This window comes from Coregonus clupeaformis, chromosome 26 (genome assembly GCF_020615455.1).
Source record: "Coregonus clupeaformis isolate EN_2021a chromosome 26, ASM2061545v1, whole genome shotgun sequence".
NCBI lineage: Eukaryota > Metazoa > Chordata > Actinopteri > Salmoniformes > Salmonidae > Coregonus > Coregonus clupeaformis.
In genome coordinates, this window is record NC_059217.1 from 21,324,553 (window position 1) to 21,346,190 (window position 21,638).

At 46.4% G+C, this 21,638-nt stretch overlaps 1 protein-coding gene across 2 annotated transcripts; it reads left to right on the forward strand.

Moving 5' to 3' along the window:
• On the forward strand, positions 1-9,854 carry LOC121540287 (RNA exonuclease 1 homolog). Of its 2 annotated transcripts, XM_041849047.1 has the most exons (16): positions 1-350; positions 822-2,704; positions 3,751-3,852; positions 3,946-4,162; positions 4,421-4,578; positions 4,660-4,797; positions 5,025-5,148; positions 5,351-5,476; positions 5,561-5,698; positions 5,805-5,918; positions 6,049-6,122; positions 6,373-6,483; positions 6,595-6,710; positions 6,825-6,963; positions 7,066-7,186; positions 8,703-9,854. In XM_041849047.1, the coding sequence occupies exons 1-16, from the start codon at positions 164-166 to the stop codon at positions 8,789-8,791; spliced, it is 3,837 nt and encodes a 1,278-aa protein (XP_041704981.1). In that variant the 5' UTR covers positions 1-163; the 3' UTR covers positions 8,792-9,854. The 2 variants fall into 2 exon arrangements, with proteins under 2 accessions (XP_041704981.1, XP_041704982.1); XM_041849048.1 differs by lacking the exons at positions 6,595-6,710; positions 8,703-9,854 and having other exon boundaries at positions 7,066-7,157.
• Positions 9,855-21,638: the final 11,784 nt, after the last annotated feature.

Sequence of the window (21,638 nt, forward strand, 5' to 3'; positions counted from 1 at the left end):
CATCCAACATGGCGTCGTAGGGACTGTTATTGTTGTATTGCACGTAGCTATGTGAATCCAAGTGGATTCATGTCCATTTACTCAAACTAAAAAATAAAACTAACTACTACACCAAATTGTGTCGGTCTCGAGTCTGCGGGAATGAGAGAGGTCAGGGAAGACTATGCTGAGATCCACCGGTTTCTTCCGTGGGATTGACTGCCCGTTTAACACGGATAGTTGCAACGTGAAAAGCGTCAAAGATGGGTGCGAAAGACCGTACTGTCACTTCAGACACCGCCAACAGAGACCGGCGTCTTATGTATCAAATGACATTCGAAAATCAAACGAGTTTTACTCCAAACAAAAGGGTGAGTTGCATTTATATTGTATTAATATAATATGGCTTACGTTAGCTAGCTAGCGAGTGTACATTATATGTCGCAGTGGCTGCATAGTGTTTAACTTGCTAAATTATTCCCTGCCTTACTGAAGGGTTGACGACACAATTGCAACTTGTACATTAAATGAATCCTCCGAATCGGCAATACTGTGTAATTTCTTAGCTGCATTACTAGTTAGCTTGTTAACTAGAGTAAAGTCAAAGTGATATACCGGGTATGTGGTGTCCGGATGTTAACCCTTTTAATTGGAATAATTCTGCGTCTTGTCTCAAGTCACGTTTGTTGACAACGGCATTTGAAACCTTATTTCACTCCAAGGTAGACCGAATAGAACGTATTCAATTGAACTGTTACAGTACTGTAAAACTGTACATTATTCTTACCATAGAAAATTCTTGACAATTTGCTAATTCTAATCTGTATCATGGCTCTCTCCAGAGCAATGTGGCTATGACCCATTCAACCCAGAGGTAGTGAGACCTGAGGAGCAACAGAATGGGGAGCCTGCTGCTGCCACAGTGGACATGGGTGCCCTGGAGCTTGAGTTGGTCAATCGCGCCATCGAGGAGGTACGCAGTGAGGTGGAGCGGGAAAAGAAGAAACTCTCACGAATCGGGGACCAGGAATATGACCCTACCGCCAGTTCCCCCAAAGTGGTGGCTAAATGGCCAAAACCACCGGCCTTGGCATCCCACTTGGCGTATGACCCAGGCAGTTATCAGATGACTACAACAGCTGATTATAACCCTACCCCTCGCTCCAGGAAGTACACCTTGGACTCTGACAGCAAGGACAACCATGCCAGCTCCATGGAATATGTGCCCACCTCAGTTACCAAAACAGCTGTGAAAAAGCCTGTTCCCCGAACACAAACTCCTCATCTTCACTCTTTGCCTACTAGTCCTAAGTACTCCACTATTGCATCCTGCTCCAAGAATAAGTACACAGTGGATAATTCTAAACCATCCACAGACATGGAATATGACCCTCTCTCCAACTATTCAGCTAAAATTGCTGGCATAAATAAGAAGAACCAGAGGACAGGTGCTACTCTGGGCGAAGGGAAAAAGAGACCTCACCTATCAGGGACTGGAAAGCGGTCAACAGATGAGGAATATGTGCCAACCATTAAGAAGCCACGGCAGGTGATACCAGACCTACTGAAATACACTGCCAGTTTCTCTGAGTCTGATGAAGAGAGCTCTGGGACAGAGTATCGACCCACCTCTCTCAGCCGTCTGCAGAGGAGGAAGAGCAGCAGTGGGTCAGTGGAGGAAGGGAAAGGAGAGGGGACAGAAGGAGCCGTAGGTGGGCTGAAACAACAGAGTTGGAGTCGGGAGTCTAAAAAGCAGCAGGACACTGCACACTGGGAGTCAGAGGACTTGGAGAACCAGGAAGTAGTAGCTAGGCAGAATGACAAGCCAGAGACTGAAAAAGTGCCAGGTAAAACCAGCCAAATGAAGAGCAGCAAAGTAAAGAAGGTGCATAAATCTGAAAAGGAGTCCAGTAAAAAGAGTGGTGGTGGTAGTAATAGTAAAAAAGGAGCAGGGGACGTTGAGAAAGTAAGTGATTTAAAGAAATCAAGCCACGAAACTGCAAAGAAGGACAGCAAGAATCAGGGAAAGAGAGAAGAGAAAGGCAAGATAAAGGATACATCCATAGACAAAGGCAAGAAGGAGGGAAAGGAAGAAAAGAGAAGTGATGGAAAGAGTAAGATAAGGACAGACAAAGTTAAAGGGGAGTCAAGCAAGAGAGAGAATGAGAGAGAAAAGAGGGGTGGGGATAGTAAAAAACAGAAGACTTCAGACAAGGAAAAGGACTCTTCTAAGTTTAAAGAACACAAGAATGGTAAATATGACGGCAATGGAAGAGAAAAGGACTCGAAGAAAGTTAGCAAAAGGAGTTCTAACAGCAGTAAAGACAAGGTGAAGAAAAGCAGCAGTAGCTCCTCTGGTAAAACAGGAAAGGTGGAACAAAGATCTCTGAGTCACGTAGATCTGTTTGGTGATGAGAGTGTAGAGGAGAAAAGTGAGGAGGATGAGGAAGAGGAGACAATTGTGAGGAAGTCAGCTGCTGCTTTCAAGAGGGGGAGTTTGAATAGGAGGAAGTTCTTAGAGCTCACCCCCTCATCCTCAGAGGATGACGACGTTGGTGCGGAAGATGACGGGGGCTATGATGACATGGATGACGGTGGGGTGGACTACTCTGGTCTGCAGGTGGACATGGACTTTGACCTGGATAATGACCCAATGGAGGAGTGCTTACGGATCTTCAATGAATCCAAGGATGTGAAGACTGAGGACAAGGGAAGGCAAGCCAAGGTACCCATAGATTGCCATGTCCCTTCATTGTAGCTTGTTTTGTATAATATTTCCTTAGCTTAGCATTCACTGCTGTTTATCCTGTTCGTTCAGGTCAGTAATGGTGTCATTATTTTAAGAATGGGACTGAATGTAATGTTTTTGTGTCTCCAATATTATACTTAACAAAAATATAAATGCAACATGCAACAATTTCAACTATTTTACTCAGTTACAGTTCATATAAGGAAATCAGTAAATTAATTAGGCCCTAATCTATGGATTTCACATGACTGGGCAGGGGCGCAGCCATGGGTGGGCCTGGGAGGGCATAGGCCCACCCACTGGGTAGCCAGGCCCAGCCAATCAGAATACGTTTTTCCCCACAAAAGGGCTTTATTTAAGACAGAAATACTCCTCAGTTTCATCAGCTGTCTGGGGAGGCTGGTCTCAGATGATCCCGCAGGTGAAGAAGCTGGATGTGGAGGTCCAGGGCTGGCGTGGTTACACGTGTTCTTCTTTTGTGAGGCCGGTTGGACGTACTGCCAAATTCTCTAAAACGATGTTGGAAGTGTCTTATGGTGGAGAAATTAACATTACATTCTCTGGGAACAGCTCTGTTGGATATTCCTGCAGTCAGCATGCGAATTGCGCGCTCCCTCAAAACTTGAGACATCTGTAGCATTGTGTTTTGTGACACAACTGCACATTTTAGAGGCCTTTTATTGTCCCCAGCACAAGGTGCGCCTGTGTAATGATCATGCTGTTTAATCAGCTTCTTGATATGCCACACCTGTCAGGTGGATGGATTATCTTGGTGATTGAGAAATGCTCACTAACAGGGATGTAAACAAATTTCTGCACAAAATTTGAAAGGAATAAGCTTTTTGTGCGTGTGGAAAATGTCTGATCTTTTATTTCAGCTCATGAAACTTGGGACCAGCACTTTACATGTTGTGTTTATATTTTAATAATAATAATAATAATATATTTTAGTTCAGTAGATATTCGTAGAATATTGTATGAAATGTACTGTACATTTGCCCAAAGTTTCTCTCCCTTCCCAGCCCTCTAAAGATTCAGAGGATGAGGATTCCACTGAGAGCAATCAAACCACTCTTTTCCCCGGTCAGAGGAAAAGGGTTTCACATTTCTCAGCCAAAGGAAGTGTGAGTTTGTTCTCTGGTATTTACCCACATATTTATGGTAACTCAAGCAGCAAAAAACCTTTCATTGATTACAAACTGGATTCTGTGTTTCAGACTGAGGCAACCCCGAAGCCTCCACCATACAGGAGACTGACTGCCCAGGAGATCTGTTACCAGCGCATGCAGATAGCACAGCAGCAGGCTGTTCAGCTGGCTGCAGCTGTGAAGACTGCCTCCACACCCAGGCCAAGTCCCAGCCCCAGCCCCTTACTTGGGGAGAGGAAGAGAGTAGCCCACCGCCCCACCCCTTTACCATCCTCCTCCAAATCTGGTAGGAAAGCTTGGCCTAAGGCCTTTATTTATTTCTTATAGTCGAGAAGGAACCTGCAAGTAAGCATTTCGTTGGACGGTGTATACCATGTGTATCCCGTACATATTACTAATAAAACTTGAAACTTAACTAGAAACGTCTATCTTCCAGGTCATCTAACACAGTTTGTATACATTACGATTGCACAAACAATATGAGACCAGAAAAGTGTAATTTAAGGTCTGTGTTGTTGAGAAACCTTTCTGTATCTGACTGAAGGTCTTGCTGAGGCAAAGTCGGCGGGCAGCAGAGTGTTGTCGCCCACCTGTACCCTCCCAGCAGGTCTCTCTGTGAAGGCCCAAACATCTGCCGGGATCCTGTCAAAGACCACCACCACTATTGCACAGAAGAGGGTGGCACACACTCCCACAATGAAGGTAATGCCAGATATTGATATTATGCCAGAACAGCCCATAAAATGGGCGTCCATGTAATTGACATGATTTTTCTGTTCTCAGAGCTCTGCAATGAAGCGGCCAGTTATTCCCACCGAGTTTGGGGCCAAAGTGCCCACCAACGTCCGCCAGCGATACCTCAACACATTTATAGATGAGTGTATGAAGTTCTGCCCCTCTGAAGATGTGGCCTTCCAAATGGTATGTGATACCACACAGGGTTAAACTGATTCATCATCAAATTGATCCATGTCTACAGTAAAGTATGTGTGCTCATAGAACAGCTAGTGGTATCCCATTTCAGAAAAGGGTGGATGAGTTATGTTTGTGAAATATTTGATGTGGGTTCAGGTGGTTTACCCATTCACATTTTTGGGAGCTTATTCATAGTGTGCATTGAAAGTTGTAACAGCGGACGGTCTCTCTAGGCCCTGCAGGAGGAGGTGGTGGTGTATGACCGGAGCAGCAGTAAGAACATCTACCTCAACGTGGCAGTCAACACACTGAAGAAGCTACGCAGCAAGAGCAGCTCCCCCACCTCACTTATTGCCAGTATGTCACTGATAACATACAGTATCCATGTAGCAATTACAAACGGATGGTGTTTGGTGTAGTTGCAGTGCTCCTGTTAGTCATTGCCCTTTGGCACAGATCTAGGAGAAACATTTCCCTCCAAAAATTCTAACTTTTACCATTAGGTGAAAAAATACCAAACTGACTGTAGATCAGTCTTATCAGCCTGCTTGTCTTTCAGTGAGCCCTGCAGTGGTGGGGAACAGGAAGGCCCAGTCCCATGAAGAAGTGCTGGGGGGGCGCCTTGCTGCCAAGACCAGCTTCACCATTAATAGGACAGGCAAGCAACAGGCGGAGAAACTCAGTGGTGAGTAGCTAGTCCTCTGGTTGGAGCTGGTATTACTGGCAGTAGGGGTTTTGTATTCTAGCTATGTTATCTGGTCTGCTGTAGGTGCTACTCTGTACAGGAAACTGAGGGACTATCTGATGACGGAGGAACTGCTGCAGGAGCATGGATACCCTAGGCCACACCCTGAGCGCTCAGGTCGAGCTGTGGTCCACAACGTCCCGGAGAAGAAGAACGTTGACCGTAAGTCTTTACAAAGCACCTCCACATCCTCCTCAGTCTGGGGTGGATCCAATCCTTCTCGACCAGACACATAAAAAATCTTCCCCATATCTCTTCTCATTCCAAGCGTTTGCCAAGGTGTGCTGTCGATGTGGGGCCGAGTATAAGATCAATGCCAACGGCAACTGTGTTCACAAGGAGGAGTGTAATCACCACTGGGGCCGTCTGCGTAGGCATAAAGGTCTGTTTGTCTGTATTCACTTTTGCATTGTTTGAATTTTTGCATGCTGTAAATGGCAAGATGTTAGGATTTGAATGTAGTCGCCCATTTTGGATGAAACTAGTAAGGGCTTCCGTCCATCTATGAACAGTGTCGGGAGGCTGGGAAACCAACTACAACTGCTGCTCAGGAGCTGTGGGCTCTCCTGGCTGCTCCGTGTCTAAGGTAGCACACCTAGCAGTTCTGCTGCATTGCATTTATGTGAACAGAACTAATATGGATACTGAACTGTTATGGGAACACAAGGTGGCAGTGTTGTCCATGTCACATTGTGACTGTGCTACTCATTGGACCTGATGCCTCCCCAGAATACCATCTCTGTGCTTATATTTAAGAATGAATAAATACCACCATTATTTTTAAAAGATGGTTTACTTGTCGTGGAGTTTCCTCCTTGCGTCTTGTCTGTTCATAGCAACACGTTCAGGACGGACGCAAAGAGTCTTTGGATGGCTACGTTCAGACCTTTGAGAAACAGCTTCCCCCGGACGGAAACGGTGGAGTCTATGCCCTGGACTGTGAGATGGTGAGCTGGCTGCTGCACTGCTTTCCTTTGGACACAATTAGCTGTTTGAGTGCTGAGAGTGGCTCTTAATACCCTATATAATGTGTCCTCTCTCTCGCGCCTCTGTAATAGTGCTACACAAGGCAGGGTCTGGAGCTGACCAGGGTGACTGTTATCAACTCTGAGCTGAAAGTAATCTACGACACATTTGTTAAACCTGAAAGCAAAGTGGTTGACTACAACACACGGTAATGGATACAGAAGGTCTTTGTTCAGTCTTGATTGTGGAGATATAGCTAGCATGCGCGTGAACACACACACACACTAGGACAAAATAACAATATTCATCATGTTTTGCACAGATTTTCGGGTGTAACAGAGGAAGACCTGGAGAATGCCAGGATCACCCTGAGAGACGTGCAGGCGGTGATGCTCAACATGTTCAGCGCTGAGTCCATCCTCATAGGACATAGCCTGGAGAGTGACCTCTTCGCCCTCAAGGTACACATACACACTCCCCTAATCTGATTGCCCTCTGGTCATTATGTGTGTGTTTTGTAATGTGGCCCACTCACTCTGTACCTCTCGCTGCTGTCTTCGTAGGTCATACACAGCACTGTAGTGGACACAGCCATCGTGTTCCCCCATCGCCTGGGCTCTCCCTACAAGCGGGCCCTGAGGAACCTCATGGCAGACCACCTCAAACGCATCATACAGGACAGCGGTGAGCAGCTAAACCCTCACTACACTGTTTATTATTGTTCCTATGATATATATATATATATATATATATATATACTGAACAAAAATATAAACGCAACATGTAAAGTGTTGGTCCCATGTTTCATGAGCCGAAATAATAGATCCCAGAAATGTTTCTCTCAAATGTTGTGCACAAATTCGTTTACATCCCTGTTAGTGAGCATTTCTCCTTTGCCAGGATAATCTATCCACCTGACAGGTGTGGCGTATCAAGAAGCTGATTAAATAGCATGATCATTACACAGGTGCACCTTTTGCTGGGGACAATAAAAGGCCACTAAAATGTGCAATTTTGTCACACAGCACAATGGCACCGATGTCTCAAGTTTTGAGGGAGTGTACAATTGGCATGCTGACTGCAGGAATGTCCACCAGAGCTGTTGCCAGATAGTTTAATGTTAATTTCTCTACCATAAGCCGCCTTCAGCGTCGTTTTAGAGAATTTGGCAGTACGTCCAACCGGCCTCACAACCACAAACCATGTGTAACCACGCCAGCCCAGGACCTCCACATCCGGCTTCTTCACCTGCAGGATCGTCTGAGACCAGCTAATGAAACTGTGGGTTTGCACAACCGAATAATTTCTGCAGAAACTGTCAAACAGTCTCAGGGAAGCTCATCTGCGTGCTCGTCATCCTCACCAGGGTCGTAGCAGACTTCAATGAGCAATTTCTCACCATCGATGGCCACTGACGCTGGAGAAGTGTGCTCTTCACAGATGAATCCCGGTTCAACTGTACCGAGCAGATGGTATGGTGTCCTTTGGGCAAGCGGTTTGCTGATGTCAACGTTGTGAACAGAGTGCCCCGTGGTGGTGGTGGGGTTATGGTATGGGCAGGCATAAGCTACGAACAACTAACATATTTGCTTTTTTATCTATGGTAATTTTAATGCACAGAGATACCGTGACGAGATCCTGAGGCCCATTGTCTTGCCATTCATCCGCCGCCATCACCTCATGTTTCAGCATAATGCATGGCCCCATGTCACAAGGATCTGTACACAATTCCTGGAAGCTGAAAATGTCCCAGTTCTTCCATGGCCTGCCTACTCACTCATTGAGCATGTTTGTGATGCTCTGGATCGACGTGTACGACAGCGTGTTCCAGTTCCCGCCAATATCCAGCAACTGCACTCAGCCATTGAAGAGGAGTGGGACAACATTCCACAGGCTACAATCAACATCCTGATCAACTCTATTCGAAGGAGATGTGTCGAGCTGCATGAGGCAAATGGTGGTCACACCAGATACTGACTGGTTTTCTGATCCACACCCCTACCTTTTTTTTAAAGGTATCTGCGACCAACAGATACATATCAGTATTCCCAGTCATGTGAAATCCATAGATTAGGGCCTAATGAATTTACAGTGTTTCAATTGACTGATTTCCTTTTTGAAATTGTTGCATGTTGTTTCTATTTTTGGTCACATGTCAACAAATCCCTAGTAGGCCATTTCTCTCTCTCTCTGGTTTCAGTTGAAGGTCATGACTCCAGTGAGGACGCCTGTGCCTGCATGGAGCTCATGATGTGGAAGATCCGAGAAGACGCCAAGGTGAAGAGGTGACCTCTGCTCCACCCCTCCCCTCTAACCGGACCGCTGCAGAGAGACTGATAGGGAGGGAGAGAGGCGGGGCGCTGAAGGCCCGGAGAGAGAACTGTCAGTCTGAGAAGCCAACAGCCCAGCACTTGACGAGAAATAAGTAGCAGGAGCGCTTCAGGTATTCCAAAACAGCCACAGCACTTGAGTTCCACTGACTGGGATAGGACCTTGACAGAGAGGGTGAGAATAGGCTCCTCTGCAGAGATCTGCACAGACAGCCAAGTCACTACGTTGCCTGGTCAGGTGGGCCATTGTGAACAGGTGCTGCTCCGGCCTTGTTGGAATAAAGCAGAGCCAGAGCCCTCGATGGAGCAAGCAGGGAAAGAGCAAAAATCAGCAGTGTTTTCATTTACTGTTTACGTATTTCATTTAGAAGATCCATGATCATGATTGTCACCAGTTTTTCTTGGTATGTATTCTTCTCCTCCTCCCGCCATCTATTTCTGAAAGGTGGGGGGGAGGGAGTTACATCGAAGGCTCCCATCAAATATAACCTTTCTGTCAAATGAAATGTCAGGGCATTGGACTTGTTCACATTATGTTAGGGTGAAAATGCTATTGCTGCTGAGCTGCAGCCTTGGCCCAACTTGCACTATCTGTACTGATGTCAATCTCTTAGTATTTTGGTAGCTCTCAAACTTGATTCATCATGACGGACTTGGTCAGACCCCAAACCAGAAATATGAATTTCTGAAATTGTCCTGGTATGGTTGATTAGAGATGGTGTTGAATAGCTTGACCATCAAATCTCACTATCTCTGTGTCCTGTACACTGCATTTAAGTAACTTAGGCTACTTTTCTATCCACACAGATAGAACCTATTACTCCCAGGGTATGTAGAAAAACTGTCCACATTATGCTGCAATGCAGACCGATATGAAACCGTTTATATTAACTAACGCCTATAATTTGTTATATGGTATAACATATATACTGGTAAAAGAGAACTTGTCCTGTAAATTGTTTCCTTTTGTATTTGTTTATTTTGGTTTATTGTTTTCTATTAAAAATATCTGGTTTACTTAATCATTTCAATGTAAACCTTTTTTTCCTGCATATGTCAAAGCAGGATAAACATAAAAATATCACTAACAAGTGCAGCCTTCACCGAGTATACAAAACATTAAGAACACCATGACATAGACCAGGACTGCACCAACACTGTTCCTGGAGAGCTACCGTCCTGTAGGTTTTTGCTCCAACCCTTATCTAGCACACCTGATTCTAATAATTAGCAGGTTGATAAGATGAATCAGGTTAGTAACACCTGGGGTTGGAGGGAAAACCTACAGGAGGGTAGCTCCACAGGTTTGGGCAACCCTGACATAGACTGACCAGGTGAATCCAGGTGAAAGCTTTGATCCCTTATTGATGTCACTTGTTAAATCCACTTCAATCAGTGTAGCTGAAGGGGAGGAGACCGGTTAAAGGATTTTTAAGCCTTGAGACATGGATTATGTATGTGTGCCATTCAGAGAGTGAATGGGCAAGACAAAAGATTTTAAGTGCCTTTTGAACAGGGTGCCAGTCGTACCGGTTTGTGTCAAGAACTGCAACGCTGCTGGGTTTTTCATGCTCAACAGTTTCCCGTGTGTATCAAGAATGGTCCACCGCCCAAAGGACATCCAGCCAACTTGACACAACTGTGGGATGCATTGGAGTCAACAAGGGCCAGCATCCCTGTGGAACTCATTCGACACCTTGTAGAGTCAATGCCCCAACGAATTGAGGCTGTTCTGAGGGCAAAAGGGGGGGTGCAATTCAATATTAGGAAGGTGTCCTTAAAGTTTTGTACACAGTGTATAATGTATAGTTTTCCAAATGTAGGCTAAGGTTTACTTATGTTAGTGCATATCATGTGCATTTATAGTACAGTACAATTACATTTTATTTGTCACATACACGTGTTTAGCAGATGTTATTGCGGGTGTAGCGAAATGCTCGTGCTTTTAGCTCCGACAGTGCAGTAATATCTAACAAGTTCACAACATATACCCTATACTCACAAATCTAGTAAGGAATGGAATTTAAGAATATATACATATATGGACAAGCAATGGCAGAGCGGCATGGTCTAAGATACAGTAGAATATTATAGAATAGAATACAGTAAATGTTCTCATTTACAACTGCGACCTGGCCAAGATAAAGCAAAGCAGTGCGATTAAAAACAACAACAACACAGAGTTACATATGGAATAAACAGAACGTACAGTCAATAACACAATAGAAAATCTATATACAGTGTGTGCAAATGTAGTAAGTTATGGAGGTAAGGCAATAAATAGGCCATAGTGCAAAATAATTACAATGTAGTATTAACACTGGAGTGATAGATGTGCAGAAGATTATGTGCAAATAGAGATACTGGGGTGCAAATGAGCAAAATAAATAACAATGTGGGGATGAGGTAGTTGGGTGGGCTAATTACAGATGGGTTGTGTACAGGTGCAGTGATTGGTAAGCTGCTCTGACAACTGATGCTTAAAAATAGTGGGGGAGATAAGTGTCTCCAGCTTCAGAGATTTTTGCAGTTTGTTCCAGTCATTGGCAGCAGAGAACTGGAAGGAATGGTGGCCAAAGGAGGTGTTGGCTTTGGTGATGACCAGTGAGATATACCTGCTGGAACGCATACTACGGGTGGGTGTTGCAATGGTGACCAATGATCTAAGATAAGGCAGGGATTTGCCTAGAAGTGATTGTTAGATGACCTGGAGCCAGTGGGTTTGGCGACGAATATGTAGTGAGGGCCAGCCAACGAGAGCGTACAGGTCACAATGGTGGGTAGTATATGGGGCTTTGGTGACAAAACGGATGGCACTGTGATAGACTACATCCAATTTGCTGAGTAGAGTGTTGGAAGCTATTTTGTAAATGACATCGCTGAAGTCAAGGATCGGTAGGATAGTCCGTTTTACGAGGGCATGTTTAGCAGCATGAATGAAGGAGGCTTTGTTGCGAAATAGGAAGCCAATTCTAGATTTAACTTGGGATTGGAGATGCTTAATGTGAGTCTGGAATGAGAGTTTACGGTCTAACCAAACACCTAGGTATTTGTAGTTGTCCACATATTCTAAGTCAGACCTGCCGAGAGTAGTGTTTCTAATCGGGCGGGCGGGTGCAAGCAGCGTTCGATTGATATATACATATGAGATGAGTAGTGCAAGATATGTAAACATTATTAAAGTGACTAGTGTTCCATTTCTTAAAGTGGCCAGTGATTTCAATAGGCAGCAGTAGCCTCTAATGTGCTAGTGATGGCTATTTAACAGTCTGATGGCCTTGAGATAGAAGCTGTTTTTCATTCTCTCTGTCCCAGCTTTGATGCACCTGTACTGACCTCGCCTTCTGGATGATAGCGGGTTGAACAGGCAGTGGCTCAGGTGGTTGATGTCCTTGATGATCTTTTTGGCCTTCCTGTGACATCGGGTGCTCTAGGTGTCCTGGAGGGCGGGTAGTTTGCCCCCGGTAATGCGTTCGGCAGACCGCACCACCCTCTGGAGAGCCCTGCGGTTGCGGGCGGTGCAGTTGCTAATACCAGGCGGTGATACAGCCCGACAGGATGCTGTCAATTGTGCATCTGTAAAAGTTTGTGAGGGTTTTAGGTGCCAAGCCAAATTTCTTCAGCCTCCTGAGGTTGAAGAGGCTCTGTTGCGCCTTCTTCACCACACTGTCTGCGTGGGTGGACCATTTCAGTTTGTCAGTGATGTGTACGCCAAGGAACTTGACGCTTTCCACCTTCTACACTGAGGTCCCATCGATGTGGTTAGGGGGGTGCACCCTCTGCTGTTTCCTGAAGTCCACGATCATCTCCTTTGTTTTGTTGACGTTGAGTGAGAGGTTATTTTCCTGGAACCACACTCCCATGGCCCTTACCTCCTCCCTGTAGGCAGTCTCGTCATTGTTGGTAATCAAGCGTACTACTGTTGTCATCTGCAAACATGATGATTGAGTTGGAGGCGTGCTTGCCCACGCAGTCATGGGTGAACAGGGAGTACAGGAGGGGGCTGAGCACGCACCCTTGTGGGGCCCCAGTGTTGAGGATCAGCGAAGTGGAGATGTTGTTTCCTACCTTCACCACCTGGGGGCGGCCCGTCAGGAAGTTCAGGACCCAGATGCACAGGGCAGGGTTCAGACCCAGGGCCTCGAGCGTAATGATGAGCTTGGAGGGTACTATGGTGTTGAATGCTGAGCTATAGTCAATGAACAGCATTCTTACATAGGTATTCCTCTTGTCCAGATGGGATAGGGCAGTGTGCAGTGTGATGGCGATTGCGTCATCTGTGGGTCTAGGGTGACAGGTGAGGTAGAGGTGATATGATCCTTGACTAGTCTCTCAAAGCACTTCATGATGACAGAGGTGAGTGCTACGGGGCGATAGTCATTTAGTTCAGTTACCCTTGCTTTCTTGGGTACAGGAACAATGGTGGCCATCTTGAAGCATGTGGGAACAGCAGACTGGGATAGGGAGAGATTTAATATGTCCGTAATTGCAGCTGTACGTATTGCAGCTGTCCTATCGGTCTCTTCCCTGTGTGTGTGTACTCTGACGGCAGGTGTGTTGGTGTTGTCTCCTTTTCTTAGCAGATGTGTTAGGGATACAAAACGGGACAAAAATGCTAAATGGATAGGCCCATTCTTTTTCACCAGGCTCCACATTTTTGCCTATTGAGCTCCTCCTGTCCGTCACATGTCAGCATGCATTTCACCAACTGAGGCCAGAGATCTCTAGACCCCAGTTATTAAAGACCCAGTTAGCACAGATCAATAACCACACAATGTTCTGCTGACAGGGAGGGGGGGATTCCTAGTGTTTATTGAGTGCAGCAGAGATTTGAGCATGTGGGGAGAAGCATCTCTAAGAGCGTCTAGAGAGGTCTTCATTATCATAATCGATCAGTGTGCGCCCTCCGTTCACCTTTGACTGCTGGGGATCGGTAGGGGCCGGGGTTGGTGCTGGGCCTGTTCAGGCGGGGGCACTCACACTGACCCCATGCTGGGAGAAATCTGGTTTATCTCTCAAAGCACTGAACAGAAGTTACCCACTGACCACATCCCTCTCACTTTTATTGAGAGACTTTGTTTTATAACCTTTGGTTTCTTTTGAACATTTTCTACTTTGGTTAGGTTTCTTAAAAGTATACCTTTGTAACTTATTCTTGTATGATTCCAGTTGTACTGTGTATCAAGGATATATTGTGACAGGACAGCATAGTGTTTGTTGTTGTTTAGAACTGAAAAGTGCTCAAGCTTTCCTGAATAAGCGTTTCATATTGACCTGAAAGCTAGCAAGTTATCTTTTCATGCATTGAAACTGCAGAAGATCATTTAAATGATCTTAACAAATCTGTGTGAATCATAGTGGCTGCTTGCAAGTTGACTGAAGCGTTTGTTTTGACTGGATTATGTCCTATAATAGGCCAGTCCATTTGAAAGGTTGTGTGTGTGCTCTCTTTGGTCCTCGCCACCCTCTACCCGGCCCTCCGCTGCTGCCCTTGACCCCCCGGGCGGGCCTAGCAGCCGCCTGTCCCTCTCTCGGTCATTAACTTAGACTCATGCTGCCCAATTAAGTGACTGATCTTTACTCAGTTTCTCATATTGATCTGCCAGAGGAGCTGCCTGTGGTAAGGCTCGCTGGGGGTTGGGTGGAGATCATATGAAGTTAATGTCTCTAGGCCTCATAAGAATGGAATTACTAATGCCCAGTTAACCAAAATCAATGAGTTTCAGAGATCGCAATGCTCCAATTCCAGATCTATTAGATGAGCTTGATAGATTGGTTTGAGGCTGGTTGGACAATTTAATGGCTAATAGTTATGAGAGCAACTGGTAGGGATCCGTTTTTAAAAAATCCAATTAAAAACAGTATGCAAAGATTTGCAAAACTTTGCATTGGTATTAAGATATGCTGTTCTGGTTCTATGTCCTTAGCACTCAGTATTACTCAACATACATTTTATTCTAAAGCAGTAATTCAATGGTAAAGGAACAACACAGATGCCCCTATAGCGCCATTATTATGTGTGTGTGTGTCATAGCTAGTGTCAGGACTCACAGCGTGATCCTGGCACTCACTAGGGCTTAGGAAGAGCTACTGACCTGCCGCTCGCTATCCCTGTACCCTGTGGGTCAAGGGGCAGCCGGCCCCATCGATTTCCCCCAATGAAGAAGTCTTTAGCCCCTTCCCCGCTCTCTTCTGGTCCCCATGCCCCAGTCCTGACAGGGCAGGCCTGAAAGCCTCTGTATTGTGTTTGCGTGCCGATCGATCCAGTTGGTGTCCAAGGGGCCTCTCCTTTGAGATGCTCTCCCACTGTTAACTGACAGCTACAAAGCTCCCCTCATGATAGCCGCTTGTCAATACAAATTTCCACTATTGATAAGTAATTAAAGAATGGGAAAAAGAAAGAGGTGCTTTAGGGGGTGTATCTCGGACTGCTGCTCTCAAATGGAAACATCTGTTAAACAGGAGACATTAACAAAAACACTTTTAGAAGACAAAACCATCCCCCCCCCCCCTCTGCCCTCTCCAGGATCCCCTGTAGTTTTTTACAAATCTGAATATTATTAAAACACCATTCAGGATGGATGGAACACATTGGAGAAACTGGTAGCTTTTTGTTCTTCAAACTGTTCCTACTCTAATGTGTTTGATAGTTGGAGTATGAACTTGCTCTGTCTTGTTTCATTCATAACATTACCATGAAAATACAAAACTAGCTTTTACAACACAATCATTTTTTGTGATCTTTTACACACAATTTTGCTGTCAGGATTGCTTTCTCTGTGTGCAACATACCACGCAACAGGAAAATGTTTTCATGTTTTGTCCGTGATTATATTTTTTACCTTTCCAACACTATTTTTATTTTACATATAGGGCCGATAATACGCTCACTGCAGTTATTAAACCTCATTTAGGCCTTTATGCTCCTACCTGCTTGATGGCGAAACCATTGTGATGTGACTTACTAAGGATAACATTTGTCTTTTAGTGCCAGTAATCCGTGCCTGTGTAAGTGGATCCACTAGGAAGAGCATAACTCCCTTAAGACCTTTTAAACACTACGGGAGGGACTGCAAGCCAGGAACTTATTTTTGCCTCTGTTCTAACAGTAATCCAGGTTATTTTCAGAAATGATATTCTCAACAGTGTTGAAAAGACATACATGTGAATCATAATGCCTGCTGATAGATCCAGTTTGAAATTATGAATTTTGAGACATTGCTTACAGACACATGGCATTGGAAATCAGTACTGTGTGTTCTTCCAGTTCTATCATCCTACTACTTAATGGATGGTGTGTGGGGTTTAAAACAAACAAAGCAATCAGTGAGGAGCCCTTTAGATGACAGTGGGAGAAATCAGTAAGGACATCCCTTATTTAGAGTGGAACCCAGTTCTGTGATGGTGCCGGGGAGGTGGTGGTGACGGGGAGGAGGTCTGCCTTTGGAGGTGAAGGTTTCCAGGGGGGCAGTGAGTTGGGGTGGTGGCTATGGGGAGGGGGTCACACACAACCAGAGTCTTTGTGTTTCTTTAATCCCCCCAGCCAACACATCTTTGGCCAGGTTTCATCATGAAAGTGCCATGAAATAACTACTTTTTTTTCTTAGCAGTAAATCTCCCCTAATCCTGCGGGCTGAGGAGACAAAGGCCCCTGGGACCTAATCCTGGAGCTTTTAGCGGGGTTCAGGGGCTGGCCTACAGAGCCTCTTCTAAATGACTTATTTTTATCGGACACTAATATAGCTTGACAGCCAAGAACAGCGAAAGAAATGCTAAGAGAACATATATCCACATATTTTAGGAATCTAAATGTATGAACAAGTAGTGTACAAGTATGAACAAAAATGTTACCTTTTATGCCAAATGTTCAGTTCCTATTGGGCAAAACATAACCCAAAACTCAATTCTTATTTTTTTTTAATGCATCCAACGAGTGTTGAACGAGTTTGTAGTCACAAGCTTGATGTAGTCATTATTCAAATGGGGGACTAGATACATGAAGTGCTTTCATTTCTAAACGGTAAAACAAATCTATGAAAATATACCCTCAAAATAAAAGGTATACTGTCGCCTAATATTAAACATTTGATCTCAAATCCAAAAAGCTGGAGTATAGAGCCAAATAAAAAACTGTAGATTCACTGTACAAATACATATGGTGGTGAGTGTATATATTGCCAAAGAAAAAGGCATGGGATTGTGTGACCCCTGAGACTGATTGTGGGGCACTGATAGAATGCAGCAGAACTTTGAACAGAAATATGCCTGATAGTGAGGGAACCACCCAGGAGGTCTAAGAAATCTATTCACGTTTAGTCATCAATCAATCAATCAAATTTATTTCAGCAGATGTCACAAAGTGCAATACAGAAACCCAGCCTAAAACCCCAAACTGCAAGCAATGCAGATGTAGAAGCACGGTGGCTTGGAAAAACTCCCTAGAAAGGCAGGAACCTAGGAAGAAACCTAGAGAGGAACCAGGCTCTGAGGGGTGGCCAGTCCTCTTCTGGCTGTGCCTGGTGGAGAATATAAGAGCACATGGCCATTTAAGGCCAGATTGTTCTTCAAGATGATCAAACGTTCATAGATGACCAGCAGGGTCAAATAATTATCACAGTGGTTGTAAAGGGTGCAACAGGTCAGTACCTCACGAGTAAATGTCAGTTGGCTTTTCATAGCTGAGCATTCAGAGGTCGAGACAGCAGGTGCGGTAGAGGGAGAGAGAGAGTCGAAAACAGCAGGTCCGGGACAAGGTAGCACGTCTGGTGAACAGTTCAGGGTTCCCTAGCCGCAGGCTGAACAGTTGAAATTGGAGCAGCAGCCCGACCAGGTGGACTGGGGACAGCCAGGAGTCATCAGGCCAGGTATGTCCTGATCCTAGGACTCAGGTCCTCCGGGAGGGGAGGGAGAGAGAGAGAATTAGAGGGAGCATACTTAAATTCACACAGGACACCAGATAAGACAGGGGAATTACACCAGATATAACAGACTGACCCTAGCCCCCCGGCACATAGACTATTGCAGCATAGATACTGGAGACTGAGACGGGTGGGTCGGGGGACACTGTGGCCCCGTCCAACAATACCCCTGGACAGGGCCAACCAGGCAGGATATAACCTCACCCACTTTGCCAAAGCACAGCCCCCACACCACTAGAGGGATATCAACAGACCACCAATTTACTACCCTGAGACAAGGCTGAGTATAGCTCAATAAGATCTCCTCCACTGCACGAGCCCGAGGGCTTAAAACCGGACAGGAAGATCACGTCTGTGACTCAACCCACTCAAGTGACGCAGCCCTCCTAGGGACAGCATGGAAGAGCACTAGTAAGCCAGTGACTCAGCCCCCGTAATAGGGTCAGAGGCAGAGAATCCCAGTGGAGAGAGGGGAGCCGGCCAGGCAGAGACAGCAAGGGCGGTTCGTCGCTCCAGTGCCTTGCCGTTCACATTCACAACCCTGGGCCAGACTACACTTAATCATAGAACCTACTGAAGAGATGAGTCTTCAGTAAAGACTTAAAGGTCGAGACTGAGTCTGCGTCTCTCACATGGATAGGCAGACCATTCCATAAAAATTGAGCTTTATAGGAGAAGTCTTGTGAACGTAGATGATGTGTAGGTATTGTGACGTCACAAGAGGCTACACAGCTTTCAGCGGGATTGCTCAAGTAGTGCAAGGAGACAAGGTTCAAACAAAACAAGGATTTTATTATAGGTCTTGGGAAATTAACGAAAATATAACAAAATTCTGTTCTCTTGTGGCTCTTTAAGGGTTAACAGTTCAGGGATGTCTCTTCCACATCCAAAGTCATAACTCTCACTCGCTCAGATAACTTTTCCCCAGCCTTACTGTAGTCCACGTTGCAGCTAGTGGCCAACCCAGCAAAAAGTCCTTCCAAATGTCTCTCACGTATTTCCACAGGTGCATATATCCAAAGGTGAGTATTTCCCAAAGGTAAGTGTCTCCAAATCCTTATATTCCTCATGGAAGTGGACGTGCAGCACTCTTGTCCTCCAGAGAGCCCAGGTTGGAGACTGTGTCTCTTCCCTTCCCAAACCTTCAGCTCATCAGCTCCTCATTTGTTTCAGCTGCGTGGGAAGATTGGCCATAGAGGGGTGGAGTTCCCGACCCTACCAGCAGATGGAGCCATAGCTGTCTGGGTTTGCAGCCACCTCAGGGGGATGTAACGTCCCTCCAGGACACAGCCTCTCGTGACATCACACATCCCCCTCCTCGGGACCGACGTCCTCGTCGGGGTAAAGGCAGCGAAGAAGGCATCACGCCGGGAGAGGGCGTCCGCATTGCCGTGGTGCTTGCCAGACTGCTCTCTCTTCAACTCCTCCCACTCTAGGACCAGGGACTCAGCCTCCTGTTGTCTCTCCTTGAGTTTCTTACTGAACGCATCAGCCTTGGTTTTAGCAGAGTTTAGCTTCTGTTGAGCAGCTTTCAGTTCCTTCTCTCTCTCTGCCTCCGCATTCTTCATCTTGTTCTCCAACACCTTGTACTTCTCCTCTGCCTTCTTCTGGACCTCCTTACTACTGCGCAGGGTCTCCTCACACTCCTCGATGGTCCTGCGCAGCCTCTCCAGCTCCTCCTGTTGCTTAGGGAAGGAGCTCTGTTGGAGTTTAGCCTGGAGGATATCTAACTCTTCTGTCTTCATGTCTAACTGTTGCTTTAACAAACGATACCTCTCAGCGGTCCCCTTCAGACCAGACAGTTCTTTGTCCAGATTCTGTAGCTCCGTCTCTGTGTCGGTCTGGGCACCTGCCATCCCTATCAGAGCCCGGGCGGGAGTGAGTAACTCGGAGGATTGCACCGGAGCCTTCCCAGGATGAGTCTTGCCTCTCCGTTTCCGAGGTACTCGGGTTATCCTCTCCTGAGACTCTCTCCAGAGTGGGTAAAAGGCTGGGCAGTCTCGTCCAATTAGGACAGGGACGGGGAGGGAATCAACCACCCCCGCCGTCGTGTGTATGGTTCCCCGTGTGCTGGTCATTGTAAGTTCAGTAATGGGGTATTCTCTGGTGTCCCCATGGACACAGGAAACTGGGAGGACTTTCCCCGGGGTCAGACACGTTGGGCCCACCAAATCCTTACGCACCAGGGTGGCCCGGCTACCAGAATCCAGTAAGGCCTCCACATCATGGTGATTCACAGTTACCGGGCAGGTGGGGGGGGTCGATCTGGGCCGCCATCTACGACTCCCAAGAGCGAGGCAAAACGGTGTGTGGGTGCTGAGCTGGAGGACTCCGCAGTGGGCATAGGTTCATCGGCTGGTTTCCCACACTGCCAGGAGATATGTCCCATCTCCCCACACCGGTAACACTGTCGAGTTTCCCCCTCCTGGTGTACTCTTCTTGGACCCGCCTGGTTTCTGGCTCCCCCTGGAGCCGGGATAAGTCCTGACGTGGCTGGGTTCGAGACCTTGGGGTCCTTTGGACGGGTTCTTCCCATTTGTGGTGGGGCCGCCCTCCTGGGGTCTTTTCGGGAAGCATTCAGCATCTCCGCTGTGGCCTGGTACTTTTCCACAGCTTCCACGGTCAGATCAGCCGTGGTCAAGGCCTGTTGACTGATGAACCGTTTTGCCTCATAAGGCAGGGCGCGTAGGTAACGATCCACCACAACGGCCTCCACCACCGCCGCTGCTGTATTCCTCTGCGGATCCAGCCATTTCCTTGCGATTCGGACAAGTTCATGCATCTGCGCCCGAGGAGGTTGGTCTGGTTGGAAGGTCCAGCCGTGAAAGCGCTGGGCCATACCAAACTTTGTGAGTCCATATCTGCTGAGGATCTCAGACTTCAGGGCATCATAGTCAGTAACCTGGTCAGGGCCCAGGTCCCGGACAGCATTCAGCGATTCCCCGGTTAGAAAGGGGGGCTAACAGACCAACCCACTGTTGCTTGGGCCAGGCTTCCCTAGTGGCCGTGGCCTCAAATGCATGCAGGTATGCCTCAATGTCATCGGTAGCTCCCATCTTAGATATAAAGTCACTTGCCTTTATTGGGCGGGTATTTTGGACCACCCTCTGTCTCTGCAACTGCAACTCCTCTGCCTTCAGAAGGTTGGCTTTCTTTTGCTCCTCCAAGAGAGCCACGTTTGCTTGCATCTGGGCTTGCTGGCCAGCAACAAGGGCTTTCAATATGTCCTCCATTTCAGTCGGCGGGGAGCCTACGGCCAACTTGGAAAACTGGGTGATCAAACCTTCGATATCCTCCTCTGACATGCACTATTAACGCTTGAGCGTGCCTGTATTCTCCACCATCTGTGACGTCACAAGAGGCTACACAGCTTTCAGCGGGATTGCTCAAGTAGTGCAAGGAGACAAGGTTCAAACAAAACAAGGATTTTATTATAGGTCTTGGGAAATTAACGAAAATATAACAAAATTCTGTTCTCTTGTGGCTCTTTAAGGGTTAACAGTTCAGGGATGTCTCTTCCACATCCAAAGTCATAACTCTCACTCGCTCAGATAACTTTTCCCCAGCCTTACTGTAGTCCACGTTGCAGCTAGTGGCCAACCCAGCAAAAAGTCCTTCCAAATGTCTCTCACGTATTTCCACAGGTGCATATATCCAAAGGTGAGTATTTCCCAAAGGTAAGTGTCTCCAAATCCTTATATTCCTCATGGAAGTGGACGTGCAGCACTCTTGTCCTCCAGAGAGCCCAGGTTGGAGACTGTGTCTCTTCCCTTCCCAAACCTTCAGCTCATCAGCTCCTCATTTGTTTCAGCTGCGTGGGAAGATTGGCCATAGAGGGGTGGAGTTCCCGACCCTACCAGCAGATGGAGCCATAGCTGTCTGGGTTTG

What these genes read in the sequence shown, in the direction of transcription:
- LOC121540287 (XM_041849047.1), top strand. Translation starts at nt 164, where the DNA reads ATGCTGAGATCCACCGGTTTCTTCCGTGGGATTGACTGCCCGTTTAAC. An exon ending in CTGGCTGCTCCGTGTCTAAG is followed by an intron (nt 6,123 to 6,372) that starts GTAGCACACCTA and finishes GTCTGTTCATAG; the next exon opens with CAACACGTTCAGGACGGACG. An exon ending in ACGCATCATACAGGACAGCG is followed by an intron (nt 7,187 to 8,702) that starts GTGAGCAGCTAA and finishes CTCTGGTTTCAG; the next exon opens with TTGAAGGTCATGACTCCAGT.